A 20,555-nucleotide genomic window follows, 5' to 3' on the forward strand; every position below is an offset into this window, starting at 1 on the left:
CAACATTGCTTTCAATTTGACATTAGCATTCAATTATTTGTTTATTTTTTAACCTTTTATTTTACCAGGTAAGTTGACTGAGAAAACATTCTAATTTACAGCAACGACCTGGGGAATAGTTACAGGGGGAGAGGGGGATAAATGAGACAATTGGAAGCTGGGGATGATTAGGTGGCCATGATGGTATGAGGGCCAGATTGGGAATTTAGCTAGGATACCTTGGTTAACACCCCTACTCTTACGATAAGTGCCATGGGATCTTTAGTGACCACAGAGAGTCAGGACACCCGTTTAACATCCCATCCGAAAGATGGCACCCTACACAGGGCAATGTCCCCAATTACTGCTCTGGGGCATTGGGATATTTGTTTTTAGACCAGAGGAAAGAGTGCCTCCTACTGGCCCTCCTTCACCACTTCCAGCAGCATCTGGTCTCCCATTCAGGGACCGAGCAGGAGATAGGACAACCCTACTTAGCTTCAGAGGCAAGCCAGCAGTGGGATGCAGGGTGGTATGCTGCTGGCAAAAGCAGTTCAAACATGCTGTATAACATTTCCTAATTTAGCAGACAATCTTATCAAAACACTTAACATGTAAGAATGAACTATATCTATTGAATTCTACTGTAAATTATATGGAATTATACAATGGGTGGGTCTAATCCTGGATGCTGATTGGTTAAAACTGCATTCCAGCTGGTGTCTATTTAAGCAATCAGGTACAAGGGAGTGTAGTATATGGGCATCATTACATCAAGTGTATTTGTGGTCTATGCTATGTAGGAAAAACAAAACGATCTCTGAAAACAAGGATAGCAGAACTCAGGAGTAATATCAGTAATATCAGTATTGACCAGAGAAACCCTGTGGCTGTGCATTTCATGGAGGCTCGTCACAACATTAGCTCTTTGAGATACATTGGCATCGAACATGTTAAGACTCCTAGAAGGGGGGGAGATACTGATAATCTATTATTGAGAAGAGAATTGTATTGGATTCAATGTTTGTGTACCATGTACCAAGAATTTGATATCAGACCATTTCTTACATGAATATGTCACTTTGATTTGTCTTGCCTTCCAGGTTACCCACTTGATCATTTTGTAAATATTATTTTCTGGAACTACTACATGTACCCATCTCATTGTTATTCAATTATTAGAGATACACATTGTTTTTGCACCCACCATGTGTCATGTCCACAATGGTCATGTGAGGTGAAATGTGTATATTTTGGGATGTGAGCACTCAGTGTGTTTGACATGACGAAGATTCGTTTCAGATCGAAACGTTGTCAATAAATCTGTGAATTGGGAGCTTTAAAAGTGTGCGGGCCTTGTTCTATGCTAGTATTCTTTATTAGCACAGCACCTATGTTTTTAAGGATGTGCGTATGACCACAAACCTTTCTTTATGGCCAAACTATCATGGCTAAGGGCTGTTCTTATGCACGACGCATCACGGAGATACAGCCCTTAGCCGTGGTACTGTATATTGGCAACATACCACGAACACCCGAGGTGCCTTATTGCTATTATAAACTGGTTACCAAAGTAATTAGGGCATTTTCAAATAAATGTTTTGTCATACCCATGGTATATGGTCTGATATAACACGGCTTTCAGCCAATCAGCATTCAGGGCTCGAACCACCCAGTTTATAATTCATAAATGACCACAGGCTAAATCTATACCTATTTACTCCATCTGACTGTGCATCTGACTGGATAATCAGTTCAGCCAGGCCATTTATATACTAGATCTACACTGTAAAAAGTATCTAGACATTATCTCCCATTTCTTTTAGACTAGCATTTGGTTTTCAACAGCGGAGATTTGTAATAACCTTGCTGTCTGTCTCTCCAAAATTCAAACATTGTTTCAATATTAAAATTCAATCTCCAGCTGTCGTATGGTAATGAACGTCTCGAGAAAGACAGGCTTGCAGATTTTCTCAGCCAGCCGAAATCATGAATCTGCATAATTTCTTTGGATATATACAAAGAAAAGAAAAACACGAAATGCAGCTCGTTCGCTTTCATTCCAGCTTCAGTTTGAAATTATTGTGTTAGCTGTGTAGTTGGCTATCTATTCTGAACAGTGGCCTGGCGAGAGGGCAAATGTTCTATGCCAGGCGAAATCGCACATTATTAGTTCATTGTTATGGATGTATCCACATTCAAGGTCTCTAGAAAACAGCTTAAACAAATGCAAATGCAGTTACTTTGGCTGCACTTTTTTGGCGCGAATGTAAGTTAGCCATAGTTGGCTAGATAGCAAGCAAGGGATAAGAATGTTGCCAGCCAGTATGGCAATGGAACATTGAGAATGTATACCACGGATATGATAAATATAAAAGGGATAATCAACTTGCGTTCTCCAGAAAATAATGCAACTCCATGGAAGGTCAGTTCCACTCCGCTAGTGGTGTGTCGTGGAACACACCTTCCACGTGTTCATTATTTTCCATAGAAAGCATAGCCCCTCCTTGATTATCCCTTACATAATGCACGCTCTAGAATGCCAGTCAGAAGCAAGTATTCAACAATGCCTTGGTAAAATATCAAGTATTTACAGTTTAATTTTACAGTACTGACATCACTGAAAAACAGCAGGGTTGCGTTGACAGGGTGCAACACAATAGGCCTACATTTAATCTGCACCCTCCTGAACAGACCCCAGGTCTTACTGAACCACTGAAGGCCAGTGATAACCATACCTGTCTCCAAAATAAAGACTACAGGTACTGTATATACTGTAGGAGTAGAAATAAACACTACACAAAAAAACATATTAAAATGCTACATAAAATACTACATCGTAATCCATCAAACATGCCCACTCTCAACTGAGTTGAGTAGGACTCAGTGGAGGCTGGTTGTAATGGCTAGAATAGAATTATGTTAGATGCCGTTCCATAAATTCCATTCCAGCCATTATAATGAGCCTGTCCTCCTATAGCTCCTCCCACCAGCCTCCACTGGTAGGCCTACACCGCATGTATGGAGAAACTAGTTGTGTAGGTTCCACCATCTCACCAGATCACTGGTCATGAAGGAAAGAAAGAAGGCAAGGTCTGAGACGGTTGAGACACCTACGTCAGCATACATTCATCAACGCATAAACTGGGCCCCTGGTTAGACTGCCTGCTGTTCGCCTGTAATTAGCTGTAAACCTAAAGGTTGTCTATGCCAGTGCTACAGTGAGTCCAACACCTGCTAACACCAGGATGAAAACCAGCAGACGGACGCTGCTGACATTCTGCTAGGTCTCGCTCAAAAATCCTTTCTTCACCTTGACATCTCCTGTTGAAACAAAGGTGAAATCACTGCAGGTTAGCATCTCTGCTGCTACAGCGAGTTACTGAGCAGACCTACTCCCTGTGTGGCTGTGTGTGCTGAGGAGTTCCCACTCTCTGGCGTCATTTGCTGGTTGATGTTGATAACACAGGTGAGCAGCAGGAAGACCACCACCAGGTCATCCAGGACCCCCAGGAGGCTAGACAGGGAGGATGGAGTGTCCAGGGGGGCAGAGGAGAGGGACACCATGGCCCCAAGACAGCAGAGCACCACTCTGAGAAAGAAGAGGCACACGAGCCCCCCCATAGCGCCCAGGCCGCGGGCTAGCAGCTGCAGGAACAGGGGCGTGTCACACAAGTAGTCTGTCACCTAAGGGACAGAAGACAAGACAGGGGCACAGGTGTGAGTAGAGGGTGTCACGATCACCTCACCTGGCTTCAGGTGGGACAGAGATCTGGCTCGTGTTCACTAGAGTAGAGCACGATGTAGCAAAAGGTTTTGTAACGTTTTCTTATTTTAGATCAGTCCAGATGAAGTAAAGAAAATGAGGATAGGTGGCCACTTTAGAGTATTGAGATGTACCCAACAGTATCAACCACAGGAGTGAGAGAGAATTGTATTCTACTTTAGTGTGATTTCCTTCCATTGTCCTTGTACAATACAGTCTCTATGCGGTGGTTGCGTAAGCAGTATTCCAGTTACAGAACCATTATCAGAGGGATGAGAAAGGAGCTCACCTTTATTATCATGTAAATACTGCCATCTTTTCTGCAGCCACATTCAAGGTCAAAATTAAATCACAGAACCTGATATGTTCATAAAAGGTGAGAGAGAGCAAGCTATCGACAGTATAACAAAGGCTATGAAGCTCTAGTCTAGAGAGCGAAAAATACCTGCAGAAAGACCCTTGAGAATGTGTTGTATGGTTTAATTGGTAAAGATTATCTGAAGGTCTTGTGTGTTACTAGGTTGTAGTGTGGTTGTAGCATGTTTTAATAAATGTTGTGTGTGGTACTCATAGAGATAGAACAATGTAATATATGGTCTATGGTGGTACTGACCCTTCGAGGGGTTCCTGAGTAGCGTTTGTTGTAGTCTGTAATTTCTCCCAGAACCTCCCTCTCCTTTCTGTCTGACTGACCCTCACCGAATAGACAACACAGGACACTGACCTGAGAGAGAGAGAAAGAGAGAGAGAGAAAATCCATTCCAGTTACATTCAATCAATTCTGAACCATTATTTATCACTTTTATTCAACATAGTTTTGCTATTTTTCTTGTCGGATAACAAGTGTAATATCATGGTAATAATGGATGTTTCTACAGTTGGATGTGTCTTGCTTACCCTTTGTCTACACAGAGGGCAGCTGATGGCATCCAGCCAGGACCCAAGTCTCCAGTATGAGATCAGACAGGGAGCTGCAGACAGAGAAACAAGGTAACATAAATAAGTACTCAATCACTACTCTTTCCATTAATATTTGTACCCCAAAAACCACAATTCACCATTAGGGAAACTGTCATATTGCTAGTGTAATGTGTTCATATTATAGCGGGATTGAGTAAAATGCGGGTATGAGCAAAATGCTGACGGCAGCATGAGAAGCTGTTGTACTAGTGACATGACCTTGTCTACTGAATGTTAATTAACTAAGTACAGCTCCTCTCTCTCTCTTAGGGGGAGGCATGGGTAAGAGGGGCAGGTTGGGTGGAGTAGTTATTGCATCACGTGATGATGACACAGACACTGGTGAAGGACAGGGAGAGGAGATTGACATATGCTACTACCATTATCAACCACTATCTGAATCCACCACTCATATAGCTGTCTATCACTGTTGTCCCACTTCTGTAATGAGATTATGGCCAAAACAGACAGTTTTACTACAAAATACAAAACTGATGATGGAATTACTCAACTGATCCGTTGCATACTCAGGGATAGCAAACAGAACTGGGTCGAAAAGTATTTAAAATGTGTAAAATACTTGGTACTCTTGATTTAGAAAATTTGTATTTTGCACTTTTGGGAGTATTTATTGGTTCTATTAAGCTTGACAAACTAAATCCAGCACACGTCAAATATTACAAGTATTACAGCACGCAAACGAACAGACTAGCAACCAGGTTAGCGTTGTCATAACAATGCCATATGATCACCATATCCTAGGACTCTTTAAGACTGTGGATGGCTGGGGGAGTTCCTCTTTTCCATGGTTTCCATAGATACCCTCTGGCCAAATGAGAGAGGTGTGCGTGAATGATCAAAGCCTGAGTGTGTGTGATCTCTTTCAGGTGGGAGCCACACACTGGTTCACTATAGCAACGATTGTCAAATATTAACCCCCCAGGCTAGACAGGTCTTGGGGCTCTCATCACATGACACAGACGGAAAATTTCATTGACCAGACAGCCTCATGATGGACAGGCAGATGGACAGACAATAGAGTTAATTAATGAACAGATCCCCCCCTGACCTGCTGCTGTAGTCAGTATGTTGTATGGCATTTTCTTATGTAAGCTCCTCACTTAGGTTTTAACAACCTTTGCTTTAGGAGATCTGAGGGAGGACTCCAATTTTTATATAAACCCCATCGCTAGCACAGGGAAGAGAATAATTATCTCTGGCCCCGTCCCGTGTTTTTTTTTAAGGAACTCAGCCCGGCTTTAAACTTACTCTTGAAAGTTGTAGTAGTAAAATGCCCAAGGTGCAATTTGAAATTGGGTAGTGTATCATCAGTTCCTCTTGACAAGTCAGACACTTCATTCCTTAGAGAGCTATTTAGAATAATATAATGCCCAGATCAACTAGCCCATGTCAGTTTTTTTAGCCCAAAGATATTGTTGTAATTTTTGAGTCATTCAAATACCACATGAATACACATTAGAAAATGTGCTTTAAAACTACAAAATTATTTTTGCACGCCATGATAAAATGTGTAGAATTGCAGGAAATAAGCTTTAAACCTGCAAAATTATCTCCACCAAAAAGAGAGGTATGAACAGTTTGTGTCATGAACAGCGCTTGTGCTCATAGAAATAGACGTGGACGATTCTATAAATAGACGATTCTCCCTGGCAGAATAAGGAACAGAGGATTTGGAAAGCATCAACTTCTGTAGAAACGGCTCTAGGGTTATTTTGAGTAACTTAATTTATGTTCCCTTAACTCTGCCTTCTGGTGAGTTTATGCAAACTGTCATCTCCTACCATTCTGATAGATTGGAGACTATCAGAAAATGTGGTTGAAACGTTAATCATTTGGTTGTTATTCCATTGGTTACCTTGAGGCAGTTGCCCCAGGGGCAGAGTGGCCCACACTCATTGAATATGTCGCTTTTAAATGTTAGAGCAATCACTAGTAAAACCTTTCTCATGAATGACCTCATTACAGAGCTCAAAGTTGATTGCATGTTTCTCACTGAAACATGGATGTCTTCAGACTGTAGTGCCGCTCTTATTGAAGCCTCCTCCTGGATTATAGCTTTTTGTACTCTGTCAGAAAAGGGGAAAAGGGTAGAGGACAGCCTTTTTCCCTTTTCTGACAGAGTATGAAAAGCTGTAATCCAGGAGGAGGCTTCAATAAGAGCAGCACTACAGTATTTACAGTATTTATCTATTTTAACTACTGCTCTCAGCTGTAAGGACTTTTTTTTTGGCGACTTTGGGTCTTTTGAGCATCATGCCATACTGTTTCAATGTCAGCCACCAGTGCTGTCCACCAAAGCACGGCCACACTTTCTTTACTGTTTCTCTAAACTATTGTCTATTGTGCTTGAGAACAATGATAAAATAATTGTGTTGGGTGGTTTTAATATTCATGTTGACAAAGAGACTGACTCCAAAGCCATTGAATTTATTCATCTTTTGAGCTTTATGGACTTCATCCAACATGTTACTGGGAATACCCAGGCCATACTCTGGACCTGTTATTACCAAGGGGCTTTCTATTGACATATCTTCTATAGTTGATGTTGCTTTATCTGATGTCCACTGTGTATTTTGTACTACCTTGTTGCCCATAGCACAGGGTAATACTGAACGCAATATTAAGAAACGCCATCTTACCTCTGAAGTAGCTACAGATTTTATTGAGTGTATGAACAATACTCGATCACCTACTCTGCCTTGTAGGTGATGATTTAGTTGATCACTTTAATAGCAAATGAAGTGCAACCATTGATAGCACAGCTCCAGTAAGGTTGAAAAAGGCCACATCCAAACAGAGAGCCACTTGGATGAGTGAGGAAACGAATCAATTCAAGAGAAATTGCAGAAAGGCAGAGCGGAAGTGAAGAAAGTCAAAGTTGCAGCTCCATTATGATATTCTGAGAGAGCAACTTGGCACATGTAGCATGGCAATTAGAAATGCCAGATGGGGGCCTCCCGAGTGATGCAGCGGTCTAAGGCACTGCATCGCAGTGCTAGAGGTGTCACTACAGACCCAGGTTTGATCCCGGGTTGTATCACAACCGGCCGTGATCGGGAGTCCCATAGGGCGGCTCACAATTGGCACAGCGTACCTGAAGGGTGCCGAAACTGTGGACATACTATATTTAAAACACACCGTTTTAGCTTTGCTTTTCCTTAGGGTGATTTTTAGTCGTTCAGTCTTTATGGTTTTTCTTTTGTTTTTTATCCTCTTACGTTTGTTGCGTAATAAATATTTCATTTTTTATTTTCATAATTTAAAAAAAAATTTTTTTTCCTGGGAAGCACATTGCGTTGCATTGTGCTGTATAAATAAAGCTTGATTGGATTTGATTTGATGTAAATGTTAATATGCTACCTTCTGGGCCCTGAAGACCTCTTTCTTTCTGTACAAATCTCTCTTGATCCATAGATAAAACTGATCAAATTCTGGTTTCGGGGGATGGTGTGTGGTGCTGTCTTACCACAGAAGAGATGGCCACAGTTGGTCTGTACAGGGAAGCTGGCAGTTTGCAGACACACAGGGCAGAGCCAGTCTCTGTGGCCCGCAGATGGACAGATCTGAGAGGTGTCCTTGAGAAAGAGGAGTACATTGGTACGGTTAGAGATAAATATAACAAAGGTTTCTGTTTCTCCTCTGCACTTAATTGATCACAAAAGAGTGATTGGACACTGTGGCCCTCATGAATATGAGATACACCCCCCTGGAATAGCAGGACAATAACAGAAACAAACACCTGAAAAGAGATGAAGCCAAAGTCTTATAAATCACAGTGGACCTCATCATAAGGAAATATCAGCTCTGAAATGATCAAAGTCTAAGTTAGCTTGCCAGCTGGATGGAGCTCTACGATCTCCTTCACTCCAGACTGCCTCTGTTCTCAGCATTATTAATAACATTAATGGGTATTAGTGAGCGTTATCAGTTAATTTAGAGATTTTTTTTGTCCATTAATATTAGTATTTTCAAAAAGTACAAATAAAAATGTCAAAACCTTGATAAAAATGTACATTTCCGTTAGTGTATCATACTAACATAATCAAAATGTCATGAATTGTAACCACTTTTAAATGGACATGCACTGAGTGTACAAAAAATGATCAACACCTTGTAGTGTCTATTGTATCTTTTGATTGACACTGCTATGTGATTGTATTGGTTGTCACATTAGGGCTTAGAACCCTTCATAGCATTTGCATGAAACATCTTAAGTGTTATCCTTAAAGGGACATTTAAAAAATCTCAAGCACCACCCGAACATCAACATACAGTTGAAGTCGGAAGTTTACATACACCTTAGCCAAATACATTTAAACTCCGTTTTCACAATTTCTGACATTTAATCCTAGTAAAAATTCCCTGTCTTAGGTCAGTTAGGATCCCCACTTCATTTTAATTGTGAAATGTCAGAATAATAGTAGAGAGAATGATTTATTTCAGCTTTTATTTCTTTCATCACATTCCCAGTGGGTCAGAAGTTTACATACACTCAATTAGTATTTGGTAGCATTGACTTTAAATTGCTCAGTTTTGGGTCGCCTTCCATAAGCTTCCCACAATAAGTTGGGTGAATTTTGGCCCATTCCTCCTGACAGAGCTGGTGTAACTGTGTCAGGTTTGTAGGTCTCCTTGCTCACACGCTTTTTCAGTTCTGCCCACAAATTTTCTATAGGATTAAGGTCAGGGCTTTGTGATGTCCATTCCAATACCTTGACTTTGTTGTCCTTAAGCCATTTTGCCACTACTTTGGAAATATGCTTGGGGTCATTGTCCATTTGGAAGACCCATTTGCGACCAAGCTTTAACTTCCTGACTGATGTCTTGAGATGTTGCTTCAATACATCCACCTAATTTTCCTCCCTCATGATGCCATCTATTTTGTGAAATGCACCAGTCCCTCCTGCAGCAAAGCACTCCCACAACATGATGCTGCCACCCCCGTGCTTCACGGTTGGGATGGTATTCTTCGGCTTGCAAGCCTCCCCCTTTTTCCTACAAACATAATGAAAGTCATTATGGTCAAACAGTTCTATTTTTGTTTCATCAGACCAGAGGACATTTCTCCAAAAAGTACGATCTTTGTCCCCATGTGCAGTTGCAAACCGTAGTCTGGCTATTTTATGGTGGTTTTGGAGCAGTGGCTTCTTCCTTACTGAGCGGCCTTTCAGGTTATGTTGATATAGGACTCGTTTTACTGTGGATATAGATACTTTTGTACCTGTTTCCTCCAGCATCTTCACAGGGTCCTTTGCTGTTGTTCTGGGATTGATTTGCACTTTTCGCACCAAAGTACGTTAATCTCTAGGAGACAGAAAGCGTCTCCTTCCTGAGCGGTATGACGGCTGCGTGGTCCCATGGTGTTTATACTTGCGTACTGTTGTTAGTACAGATGAACGTGGTACCTTCAGGCGCTTGGAAATTGCTCCCAAGGATGAACCAGACTTGTGGAGGTCTACAATTTTTTTTCTGAGATCTTAGCTAAATTTCTTTTGATTTTCCCATGATGTAAAGCAAATTGGCACTGAGTTTGAAGGCAGACCTTGAAATACATCCACAGGTACACCTCCAATTGACTCAAATGATGTCAATAGCCTATCAGAAGCTTCTAAAGCCATGACATAATTTTCTGGAATTTTCCAAGCTGTTTAAAGGCACAGTCAACTTAGTGTATGTAAACTTCTGACCCACTGGAATTGTGATACAGTGAATTATAAGTGAAATAATCTGTCTGTAAACAATTGCTGGAAAAATTACTTGTGTCATGCACAAACTAGATGCCCTAACTGACTTGCAAAAACTACAGTTTGTGAACAAGAAATTTGTGGAGTAGTTGAAAAACGAGTTTTAATGACTCCAAGCTAAATGTATGTAAACTTCCGACTTCAACTGTATATAAACACCAACATTGTATGTGAAAATGGCAAGTTTGAATGTTTTGTGTGTGTGTGTGTGTGTGTGTGTGTGTGTGTGGGGGGGGGGGATGTATTGTCTACTAGTTAGTTGGTGATGTTAATTGAAACACCTATCTTCCTCTCTTTTTTACTACAAAACATATTAACACGTTATTTTCATGTACAGTATGTTGGTGCTGGAGATGATGAATATGAAGTTGAACTTATATTTTTCCCTTCTCTAAGGGAATTGTGTAAGGGTGTTGCATCGAGCCTCTGAAACATTTCTTTAGGTAAGTGCATCATTTAAGGGTTTTATGATAGTTTGAAGGCATGTATGCCATAGAATTAAAAATGAGAATACTAGAATGGTCTTTAACCTCCTTCTGATGGTCCAAATGTCAGCCATGTTGGTTAGGGAGTTGGTCTACCATGGTTTGCCAGTGCTGTGATAAGATATTGTGTAAAACAATGAATGTGAAGAATTGATCTGCACTGTACAGTATGTGTGTTAGCTAGCTAGCCAGGCAGTTTTAGAGGAATGATTCCATAAATGTTTTTAATTAACTGACAATATGTTAACATTACATTCCAACAATGCAGTCAATCCACAGCCGTACATACACTGGCTCATATCAGTTCATGATAGGACTAGTTGTAAATTGTAAATGCAACAAGTACTGATATTGTATCATACAATAGCACTCACAGCTATATATAAAAATAAAATCTGAGACATTTATGGTCTGCTTACATATTTTTTAGATGCTATTTATACAGAAAATGTTCATAAAACCTGTATGAACTGTATTTATTATTATATGACAATATTTTAGGTTGACTATAATTCCATTACACAATTTCTGATACATAGCATGCCTTACTTTTATTTTCCTGTCTAAGTAAAAGCAGGAAATGCATCACCTATGGCCAGGGGTGAAAGTATTTCACCTTCTATATATGCACGTCGTTGCGCATAATTCAATGGGATCACTGTGGGCCTAGTTGTATATATTTGTCATTTAACTTTTAAAATGTATTACTTTTATTGTGGCATAAACACAACCAGTCATGATGTTTTCATCTGATTGTCAAACAATCACTTCAAACGACTCCTACCCAAGCAAGTTAAGTAAAGGTTAAATAAAAAATAAAAAATGTGTTCATCCACTCGCAGCATATTCCCAGTCTCCAAACAGTGGTGAATGGAAAGAGACATCTCTTACACAAAACATCACAAAGTGTAATGAAATTTGGCGATTGTCATTAGGCCAGAATTTACGCGTCCACTGCTGTCCGTGCGCGTTTTGGTGTCGGCCACTCATCTCTGCCTTGGCAAAATGTCAGTGTTTTAGTTTAACCACATCGCATTTTGGAGCGTAGGATATACCACCTGTTTTCAAGTCCATTCGCTCATTTTTATGCCTCTGATATACGATATTGATAAATAATGGTGTAAATAAAACTGACTATCCTACCGATCCTCGACTTCGGCGATGTCATCTACAAAATAGCTTCCAATACTCTACTCAGCAAACTGAATGCAGTCTATCACAGTGCCATCTGTTTTGTCACCAAAGCCCCTTATACCACCCACCACTGCGACCTGTATGCTCTAGTCGGCTGGCCCTCGCTACATATTCGTCGCCAGACCCACTGGCTCCTGGTCATCTATAAGTCTATGCTAGCTAAAGCTCCACCTTATCTCAGCTCACTGGTCACGATAACAACATCCACCCGTATCACGCGCTCCAGCAGGTATATCTCACTGGTCATCCCCAAAGCCAACACCTTCTTTGGCCGCCATCCTTCCAGTTCTCTGCTGCCAGTGACTGGAACGAATTGCAAAAATCGCTGAAGCTGGAGACTTATATTTCCCTCACTAACTTTAAACATCAGCTATCTGAGCAGCTAACCGATCGCTGCAGCTGTACATAGCCCATCTGTAAATAGCCCACCCAATCTACCTACCTCATCCCCATATTGTTTTTATTTACTTTTCTGCTCTTTTGCACACCAGTATTCCTAGTTGCACACCATCATCTGCTATTTATCACTCCAGTGTTAATTTGCTAAATTGTAACTACTTCGCTACTATGGCCTATTTATTGCCTTACCTCCTCACGCCATTTGCACACACTGTATATAGACTCTTTTTTTTCTATTGTGTTATTGACTGTACGCTTGTTTATTCCATGTGTAACTCTGTGTTGTTGTTTGTGCCGCACTGCTTTGCTTTATCTTGGCCAGGTCGCAGTTGTAAATGAGAAATTGTTCTCAACTAGCTTACCTGGTTAAATAAAGGTGAAATATATATATATTTTTTTAAATAGCCTAGAGTTTTCTAGGACATTTTGTTTTAATTATTGTGATAGGCTCATGTTTTACCGGTACGGCATACCTCTATTCTCATTTGACTGAACGCCATACCGAACTGTACCGCCTTACTTTCACCCCTGCTAATGCCTCTACTGCCATTCATTCCAATTACACTGGTTTTAGATTTTTCCCTGACCAATATGGCTGCCATTTTGGCCCCATTTTGGAAATTTAACAGTTTATGACATAGTAATATAATAGGATCTCTATGTAAATGGCAGAACGAGTTTTTGGTTACCATGAAGATGACCTGATTCACTGAATAAACTACTGTCGTGGACGAATCAGAATTAGTTGGGTAACATAGAAAATTAAGATGTTTTATTAGTATAATATGCTTACTTGAGGTACTTGTCATTAGAAAGTGTCCATTGGACTCTGGTGTCTTTTCAGTTGCACGTCTACCTTAGCTGGGGCTCAGACACTTGGGGCCCAGAGAGGGGAGAGGTCAGATTTGTCTTCATATGGGAATGTGTCTTTACTTATTCTTAAACCATGTGAAGGGATGGCGTGATTAATGGGGAACCAATGACTTGTCTCCACAATGTCTGTGAGCAAGTCACTCCCTCCTTTTCCTTATTGCGGGGAGGATTATGGCAGTAAATGGACCCTTTATGTCCTCTCTTAGATGTCACACTTATCCTGTGATAATACATGGCCTAGAGGCTCACTCCCCCCAGTGAGCCTGTCCAGGAGTAGGGTCAAGAGGGGGTTTGCTTGAGATGGGAGTATCTAGAGTTGACAATTGATATATGCCATTGGATGAAATTGTGTTTTTGTTCAATACCGTACCAGCGAGGGACGGTTCTAAGGAGACCAGATACTGGGCTATATCATTAATCCTGTTGACATAGCAGTTACTGTCTGATGTGTTTTATTGATATCTGTCATACAAAACTTAACCTTTGTGAACTGTTACTAAGTATCTGTGGTTTGTCAATGTACGTTGAAGGGGGTGTATCGTTGCTATAAAAGATCCCTGTAGCCATTCTGTAATCACCTTCCTGGTTCATTCGAGAGAATGCATTATTGGGGGTCAAGTACTTTTGCAAAAGTATCTTAAGTATTAAATATGTAGTTTAACTCGGACTGGTGTGTTTGTAACTTCTCATTTGGTAATGCAGAAATTAGCCACCACACTACTCATCAAAGAGATGGCATTTATTTTGGGAGATAGCAAAATAGAACTTCTAGCTACATTTAAGACAGGAGAAACAAATTCATTCAGAAGATAATAAAACACGTTTCTTTTAGTTACTTTTTTCTCAACTTGTTTCGATTACTTTTCACTTTTTTACACTTCAAGCTAATTTACACATAGCCATCTAGCTATGTGGCCATGGATTGTGTACCTTCCATTGTTTAGCTAAGTAGCTAAAGTTACCTAACTAGATGGTGGATGTTTTCCTTTTGAAACCAGGGCAGAGGAAAGCAACATTCAACTCCACAAATGCTGTTTACATTGATATCCATACTGAATGAAACACCCTCTCTCTCTCTCTGTGTGTGTGTGTGTGTGTGTGTGTGTGTGTGTGTGTGTGTGTGTGTGTGTGTGTGTGTGTGTGGCCTCACCTTGTTGTAGCTTACATGTTTGAGGGCTGTTCGGTCCTGTGTGTGTTCTGAGGATCTATAGGAGGTGCATTCGGAAAGTATTCAGACCCCTTCCTTTTTTCAATTCTTTTTTTACATTACAGCCTTATTCTAAAATGGATTAAATAACTCTACACACAATACCCCATAATGAAAAAGCAAAAATAGGTTTTAAGACATTCTTGCAAATGTATTACAAATAAAAAACAGAAATACCTTATTTACATTACTATTCAGACCCTTTGCTATGAGACTGAGCAATCAGGGGAGAAGGGCCTTGGTCAGGGAGGTGACCAAGAACCCGATGGTCACTCTGACAGAGCTCCAGAGCTCCTCTGTGGAGATGGGAGAACCTTCCAGAAGGACAACCATCTCTGCAGCGCTCCACCAATCAGGCCTTTATAGTATAGTGGCCAGACGGAAGCCTCTCCTCAGTAAAAGGCACATGACAGCCAGGTTGGAGTTTGCCAAAAGGCACCTTAACGACTCTCAGACCATGAGAAACAAGATTCTCTGGTCTGATGAAACCAAGATTGAACTCTTTGGCCTGAATGCCAAGTGTCACGTCTGGAGGAAACCTGGCACCATCCCTACAGTGAAGCAAGGTGTTGGTAGCATCATGCTGTGGGGATGTTTTTCAGCTGCAGGGACTGGGAGACTTGTCAGGTTCGAAGTAAAGATGAATGGAGCAAAGTACAGAGAGATCCTTGATGAAAACCTGCTCCAGAGTGCTCAGGACCTCAGACTGGGGTGAAGGTTCACCTTCCAACAGGACAACAACCCTAAACACAGCCAAGACAACGCAGGAGTGGCTTCGGGATGAGTCTCTGAATGTCCTTGAGTTGCACAGCCAGAGCCCGGACTTGAACCCGATAAAACATCTCTGGAGAGACCTGAAAATAGCTTTGCAGCGACACTCCCCATTCAACCTGACAGAGCTTGAGAGGATCTGCAGAGAAGAATGGGAGAAACTCCCAAATACACATGTGCCAAGCTTGTAGCGTCATACCCAAGAAGACTTGAGGCTGCGAAAGGTGCTTCAACAAAGTACAGAGTAAAAGGTCTGAATACTTATGTAAATGTGATATTTCATTTAAAAAAATTGTAAATATAAACTTGGGATCATAACTGGGATCTTATGGCTAACTACCCAGTGCAAGTTTAGTTAGTTTTGTAGAAAAGCCAGTAACCAGATACTACTGTAGATGCCCCATTATGTTCCCCCTATACCAACTACCCAAACTAGTTAACCGTGAAAATCCTAAGATACCAGACCGTTACAGTCTATGTACCAAGCACCCACATTTTCTGACACCCATACATGAAACACCCAACCACACCTCCACTAGCAGCCTCTGCAGTGTGTGAGTGGGTGGTGTGTAGAGGAGAGGGTATAGATCCTCTGTTTATGCCCAGAGAAAAGAAGACTTACCTGGGATGAGAGCTGTGGGAGGGTTGCATGGTCTGATTCATCTGGCAGCTGTCTGATCTAGAGCTAGAAGTATAGGTATGGTAGCTGTACACAGGCAGAGAGCCTGAGAGTGTGTCTGTAGAGTGTGTGTTTCCCGGACAGGCTAGAGAAGGAAATGCTTCCTGACAGCATCACTGTACACAATAAATCTGACTGGTATTGTTAATCATTAACTAGGCCTTTCGATCTGGGTGCTGAGGGCTGCCTGCCTGCCTGGAAGTGACCTAGAGAGACCATTGAGTGACAATGTACTAGTATAACATAGAAGCAGATTCTCTCATATGTGATAGATGTGATTGGTAAATTTGATTATAACATGAAATCAAGAAGGGTTCAAAACAAAATAACTGTGACCTCTCCCATCTCCACATTCTATTTTGATCATGTGACCACCCACGCAAGGTCAAAGCTATCCTCTTTGACCCCACCTTTTTAGTCCAACTTGATCAATTATTTACTATACGTTTACTCAGCCCTGGCCCACATTTTTTTACCATAAAACACCAGCTCTGTGGTGGTGAAATAGAGTTGTGAAATAGCTTATTGCTGTCTATCCATATGTATTAAACTACTGTTAAAGAGCTACCCAGTTGAAAGGAATATCAAACCCTCTCTAAATTCACTAGGATTGGCATCATAATAGTCTTCATACATAAGTCTGGCACATTGGTACTGGTAGATACAGATTAGCAATGCCCAAGGTCAAGACTACAACTGAATTCCCAGTCTGCCATGATAATGAGTAACAACATTTACACAAACGTTTACCTTACAGTTCTTGGCCAAAAGAAGAAGGTAAAAATGCCTCAGAATGTCTAATTACAACAAGAGTTGATCGATGTCACAGGGGCCACTAACAGTGACTTTGCCGCTGGAGATGGCTAAAGTCCCATGTCACACAAACACACACACTGATTACTAGCGGTTTGTCCCAGATTCCTTAATAAGGCATCATGGCTGGCCAGCAAGTCCAGGTTAAATACATTACAAAATACACTACCGTTCAAAAGTTTGGGGTCACTTAGAAATGTCCTTGATTTTGAATGAAAAGCCAGCTGCACGGAGTCGCCTCTTCACTGTTGATGTTGAGACTGGTGTTTTGCGGGTACTATTTAATGAAGCTGCAAGTTGACGACTTGTGAGGCGTCTGTTTCTCAAACTAGACACTCTAATGTACTTGTCCTCTTGCTCAGTTGTGCACCGGGGCCTCCCACTCCTCTTTCTATTCTGGTTAGAGCCAGTTTGCCCTGTTCTGTCAAGGAAGTAGTACACAGCGTTGTACGAGATCTTCAGTTTCTTGGCAGTTCTCGCATAGAATAGCTTTCAATTCTCAGAACAAGAACAGACTGACGAGTTTCACAAGAAAGTTATTTATTTCTGGTCATTTTGAGCCTGCATTCGAACCCACAGATGCTGATGCTCCAGATACTCAACTAGTCTAAAGAAGGCCAGTTTAATTGCTTATTTAATCAGAACAACAGTTTTCAGCTGTGCTAACATAATTGCAAAAGGGTTTTCTAATGATCAATTAGCCTTTTAAAATTATAAACTTGGATTAGCTAACACAACGTGCCATTGGAACACAGGAGTGATGGTTGCTGATAATGGGCCTCTGTACACGTACAGTATGTAGACATTCCATTAAAAATCAGCCGTTTCCAATTACAACAGTCATTTACAACATTAACAATGTCTACACTGTATTTCTGATCAATTTGATGTTATTTCAATGGACAAAAAATGTGGTTTTCTTTCAAAAACAAGGACATTTCTAAGTTACCCCAAACTTTTGAACGATAGTGTATATAGAGTACCAGTCAAAAGTTTGTACACACCTACTCAGTCAATGTTTTTTCTTTATTTTTACTATTTTCTACATTGTAGAATAATAGTGAAGACATCAAAACTATGAAATAACACATATGGAATCATGTACTAATAAAAAAGTGTTACTTTTGACTGGTACTGTATATATATCTTTTTTTACAATACAAAGCATACACATACAAATAACAACATACAGACGCTCACAAACATTCACATCACACCTGCCCAGACCCACCTGCTCACACCCTCATCTCCAGCGCCCGCATCACTCTTCGCCACATGGCCTCAAACTGCATCATTTTGTTTCTCTCTGTTGCCCACATACTTTCAACACTTAGACAATAAACAATTTGACCATTCCATTGTGTTATCGATTGAGGATTGTTTGATTTCCAGTTTTTAACTATACGTTTTTTCAAGATGAGTATCTCACTGCACTCTCTTATGCCATGTCTTGAAATATTCAGACAGACGGATTAAAAGTACATTTACATTGTAATATCTGACAGCCAACTTTCTAACTCCGCCCATAACTTTTGGACTTTATAGCATTCCCAGAACACATGGTTTATTGAGTGATTTTTTGTTTTACCATTGTGCTGTAGAATTTGTTCATTTTGTCTCTTGTGTAATAAATTCTATGCATAAATTTATATTGGATTAAGCGCACATTTTTTCGCTAACTTAGTTATGTTCCAACATTCCCTCCATCTTGTGCCAATATCAGTTATTTTTACGTCTTGTTTCCCATAATGTATGTTTTTTTCTAAGAGATTGTTAGTTGGATAGGCTCTCTGTAAGGTTTTGTATATCTTACCTGTCATATGCATATCCTTTTCTGTCTCAAAAAGGATACCCTCAAGATCGTTCAGAAATGTTGTGATATAAAACTTTTATGTTGAATGTATTTGAACATATAGTATGTACATTTGTCAGTCCAAAATGTATTTGTAATTCTGTATTAGAAATAAATGTATTTCCTATTATCAAGTTATTTACAGTTTCTATGCCTTTAGTTTTCCATGTGGACCAATTTATCGGTTAATTCTGAAAGCTATCCAACGATTGTTCCATAGGGTTGTGTTTTTAGGGACTGAAATTGGCTCTTGTAGAATACGTTTCATTTTCTTCAATATTGTTATAGTGTTTTTAACTATGAAGTTGAACAAAAGGCCCCAGCTGTTCTAATATACTAGAGAACATCAGAGGTTTCTCTCAATACGACCCTCAACAATAAAATGGACTGATGAGTCCATAGCTGTGTTTGAATACCCATGCCAACATACTGTATACTACATACCTAATGAGTATATACTACAAACTATATACTATTAGTTCATTTTAGTATACTGTAAACTAACAGTGCCCTTTTAGTTGAGCATACTAGTGCTACACCTGTCTACCAGAAGTTGATGCTGTTGCTATGCAACCTTTTGCTAGCTTTTTAGCATAACAAATTACTAGGGGTGTGTTCGTAAATTCAGTCTGGAGTGCCAGTGTGCTCTGGGTGTGCGTAAATTCAGAGCGTTGTCAGATTGCCCGTTCCTAAATTCATAGTGTTTCGCTCTCGGAGAGTTCAGAGCGCACACTGGACGCTCTGGCCGAGGAGTAGGGTTGATCTAACATTGGCTAGCTTCTTCCAGACACAAATGAGAGAGCTGGTCAGGCTGTTTTCATGTAATCCAGAGCGTTGGGGACTAACTGTAACTGTAACTGTGCTGCTGGCAACAAATGAATTACGCTTTTTTGCCGACGTTTACTGACACTGGCCATATTCAACTGGTGTTGAGCATTTGTAAATTCATCAGTTATTCTGCGCTCTGGCACCCTCAGATGAGAGTATTCTGAAATTGGAGTAGCTAGCCAGAGCGAATTTACGAACGCACCCTGAATTAACAATGTCCATTGAGAATGCACAACGACAACACCACTTAGCTAGGCTAAGAATGATGTGAATAATCAAGTCAATAAACGTTGAGTTATTAGTTAGATTGCATATAGTTAATATGCTGGCAAGTTCAATGTATTAGTAGCCAACTAACGTTAGATAGCTAGCTAACATACCAGTACATACTGCTGTACTGATATGCTATGCGGTTTGTAAGGATAGCATAGCTAACCAAATGTCAGCCAATATAACGTGTAATGTAACTTGTTTGAAAAGTCATTACTTTATTACATTGCTCAACATTTTCTTAACATTTGTCATAGTTAGTTAACGCAATGAATTTGTATCCGCTGTTGTCGAACTTTGGCTGCATATTTTCCACCATTTTCTTCAAATCTGAAGTGCGAAGCCACGCCCATTGTCTGAAGAATTGCTTTATGGGCCCTAAAAGCATGGAAATAGTGTCCACAGCGTGTATACTTTGTATTTTGGCGAATGTAGTACGACATTGGTATGCTAACTATATCCATACTATGACCAATAATTATACTACATACTCAATTTATGTCACAAAAAGTATGGTTAGTTTGGTTAGTATGAGAACACAGCTCATATCTTTTCAAAACAGCTTTGTGTAGAACAGTGATGCCAGAGAGGTGCAATGGCCACCAATAATATTTATGTTTCACATGTCAAGACATTACTCAGCAGACCAGAATGCTTTGATGCCAGAAAAGTAAAGTGATGTGTTGCCCCTGACGCAGCACTAACATGTTCTAT

General features: G+C 40.4%; 1 protein-coding gene across 1 annotated transcript; it reads right to left on the reverse strand.

Moving 5' to 3' along the window:
* Positions 1 to 2,546: 2,546 nt before the first annotated feature.
* On the reverse strand, positions 2,547 to 16,187 carry LOC115192455 (E3 ubiquitin-protein ligase RNF170-like). Its single transcript, XM_029750966.1, has 6 exons — positions 16,022 to 16,187; positions 14,572 to 14,626; positions 8,193 to 8,301; positions 4,643 to 4,716; positions 4,359 to 4,469; positions 2,547 to 3,666 (listed from the first exon to the last, which is right to left on the reverse strand). Exons 1-6 carry the CDS (start codon positions 16,060 to 16,062, stop codon positions 3,349 to 3,351), a joined length of 708 nt encoding a protein of 235 aa, XP_029606826.1. The 5' UTR covers positions 16,063 to 16,187; the 3' UTR covers positions 2,547 to 3,348.
* Between the last annotated feature and the right edge of the window lie 4,368 nt (positions 16,188 to 20,555).

This window comes from Salmo trutta, chromosome 4 (genome assembly GCF_901001165.1).
Source record: "Salmo trutta chromosome 4, fSalTru1.1, whole genome shotgun sequence".
NCBI classification, from domain to species: Eukaryota; Metazoa; Chordata; class Actinopteri; order Salmoniformes; family Salmonidae; genus Salmo; species Salmo trutta.

What these genes read in the sequence shown, in the direction of transcription:
- LOC115192455 (XM_029750966.1), bottom strand. Translation starts at nt 16,062, where the DNA reads ATGAATCAGACCATGCAACCCTCCCACAGCTCTCATCCCAG. An exon ending in TCCCACAGCTCTCATCCCAG is followed by an intron (nt 14,627 to 16,021) that starts GTAAGTCTTCTT and finishes CACCTCCTATAG; the next exon opens with ATCCTCAGAACACACACAGG. An exon ending in AACATGTAAGCTACAACAAG is followed by an intron (nt 8,302 to 14,571) that starts GTGAGGCCACAC and finishes CTCTTTCTCAAG; the next exon opens with GACACCTCTCAGATCTGTCC.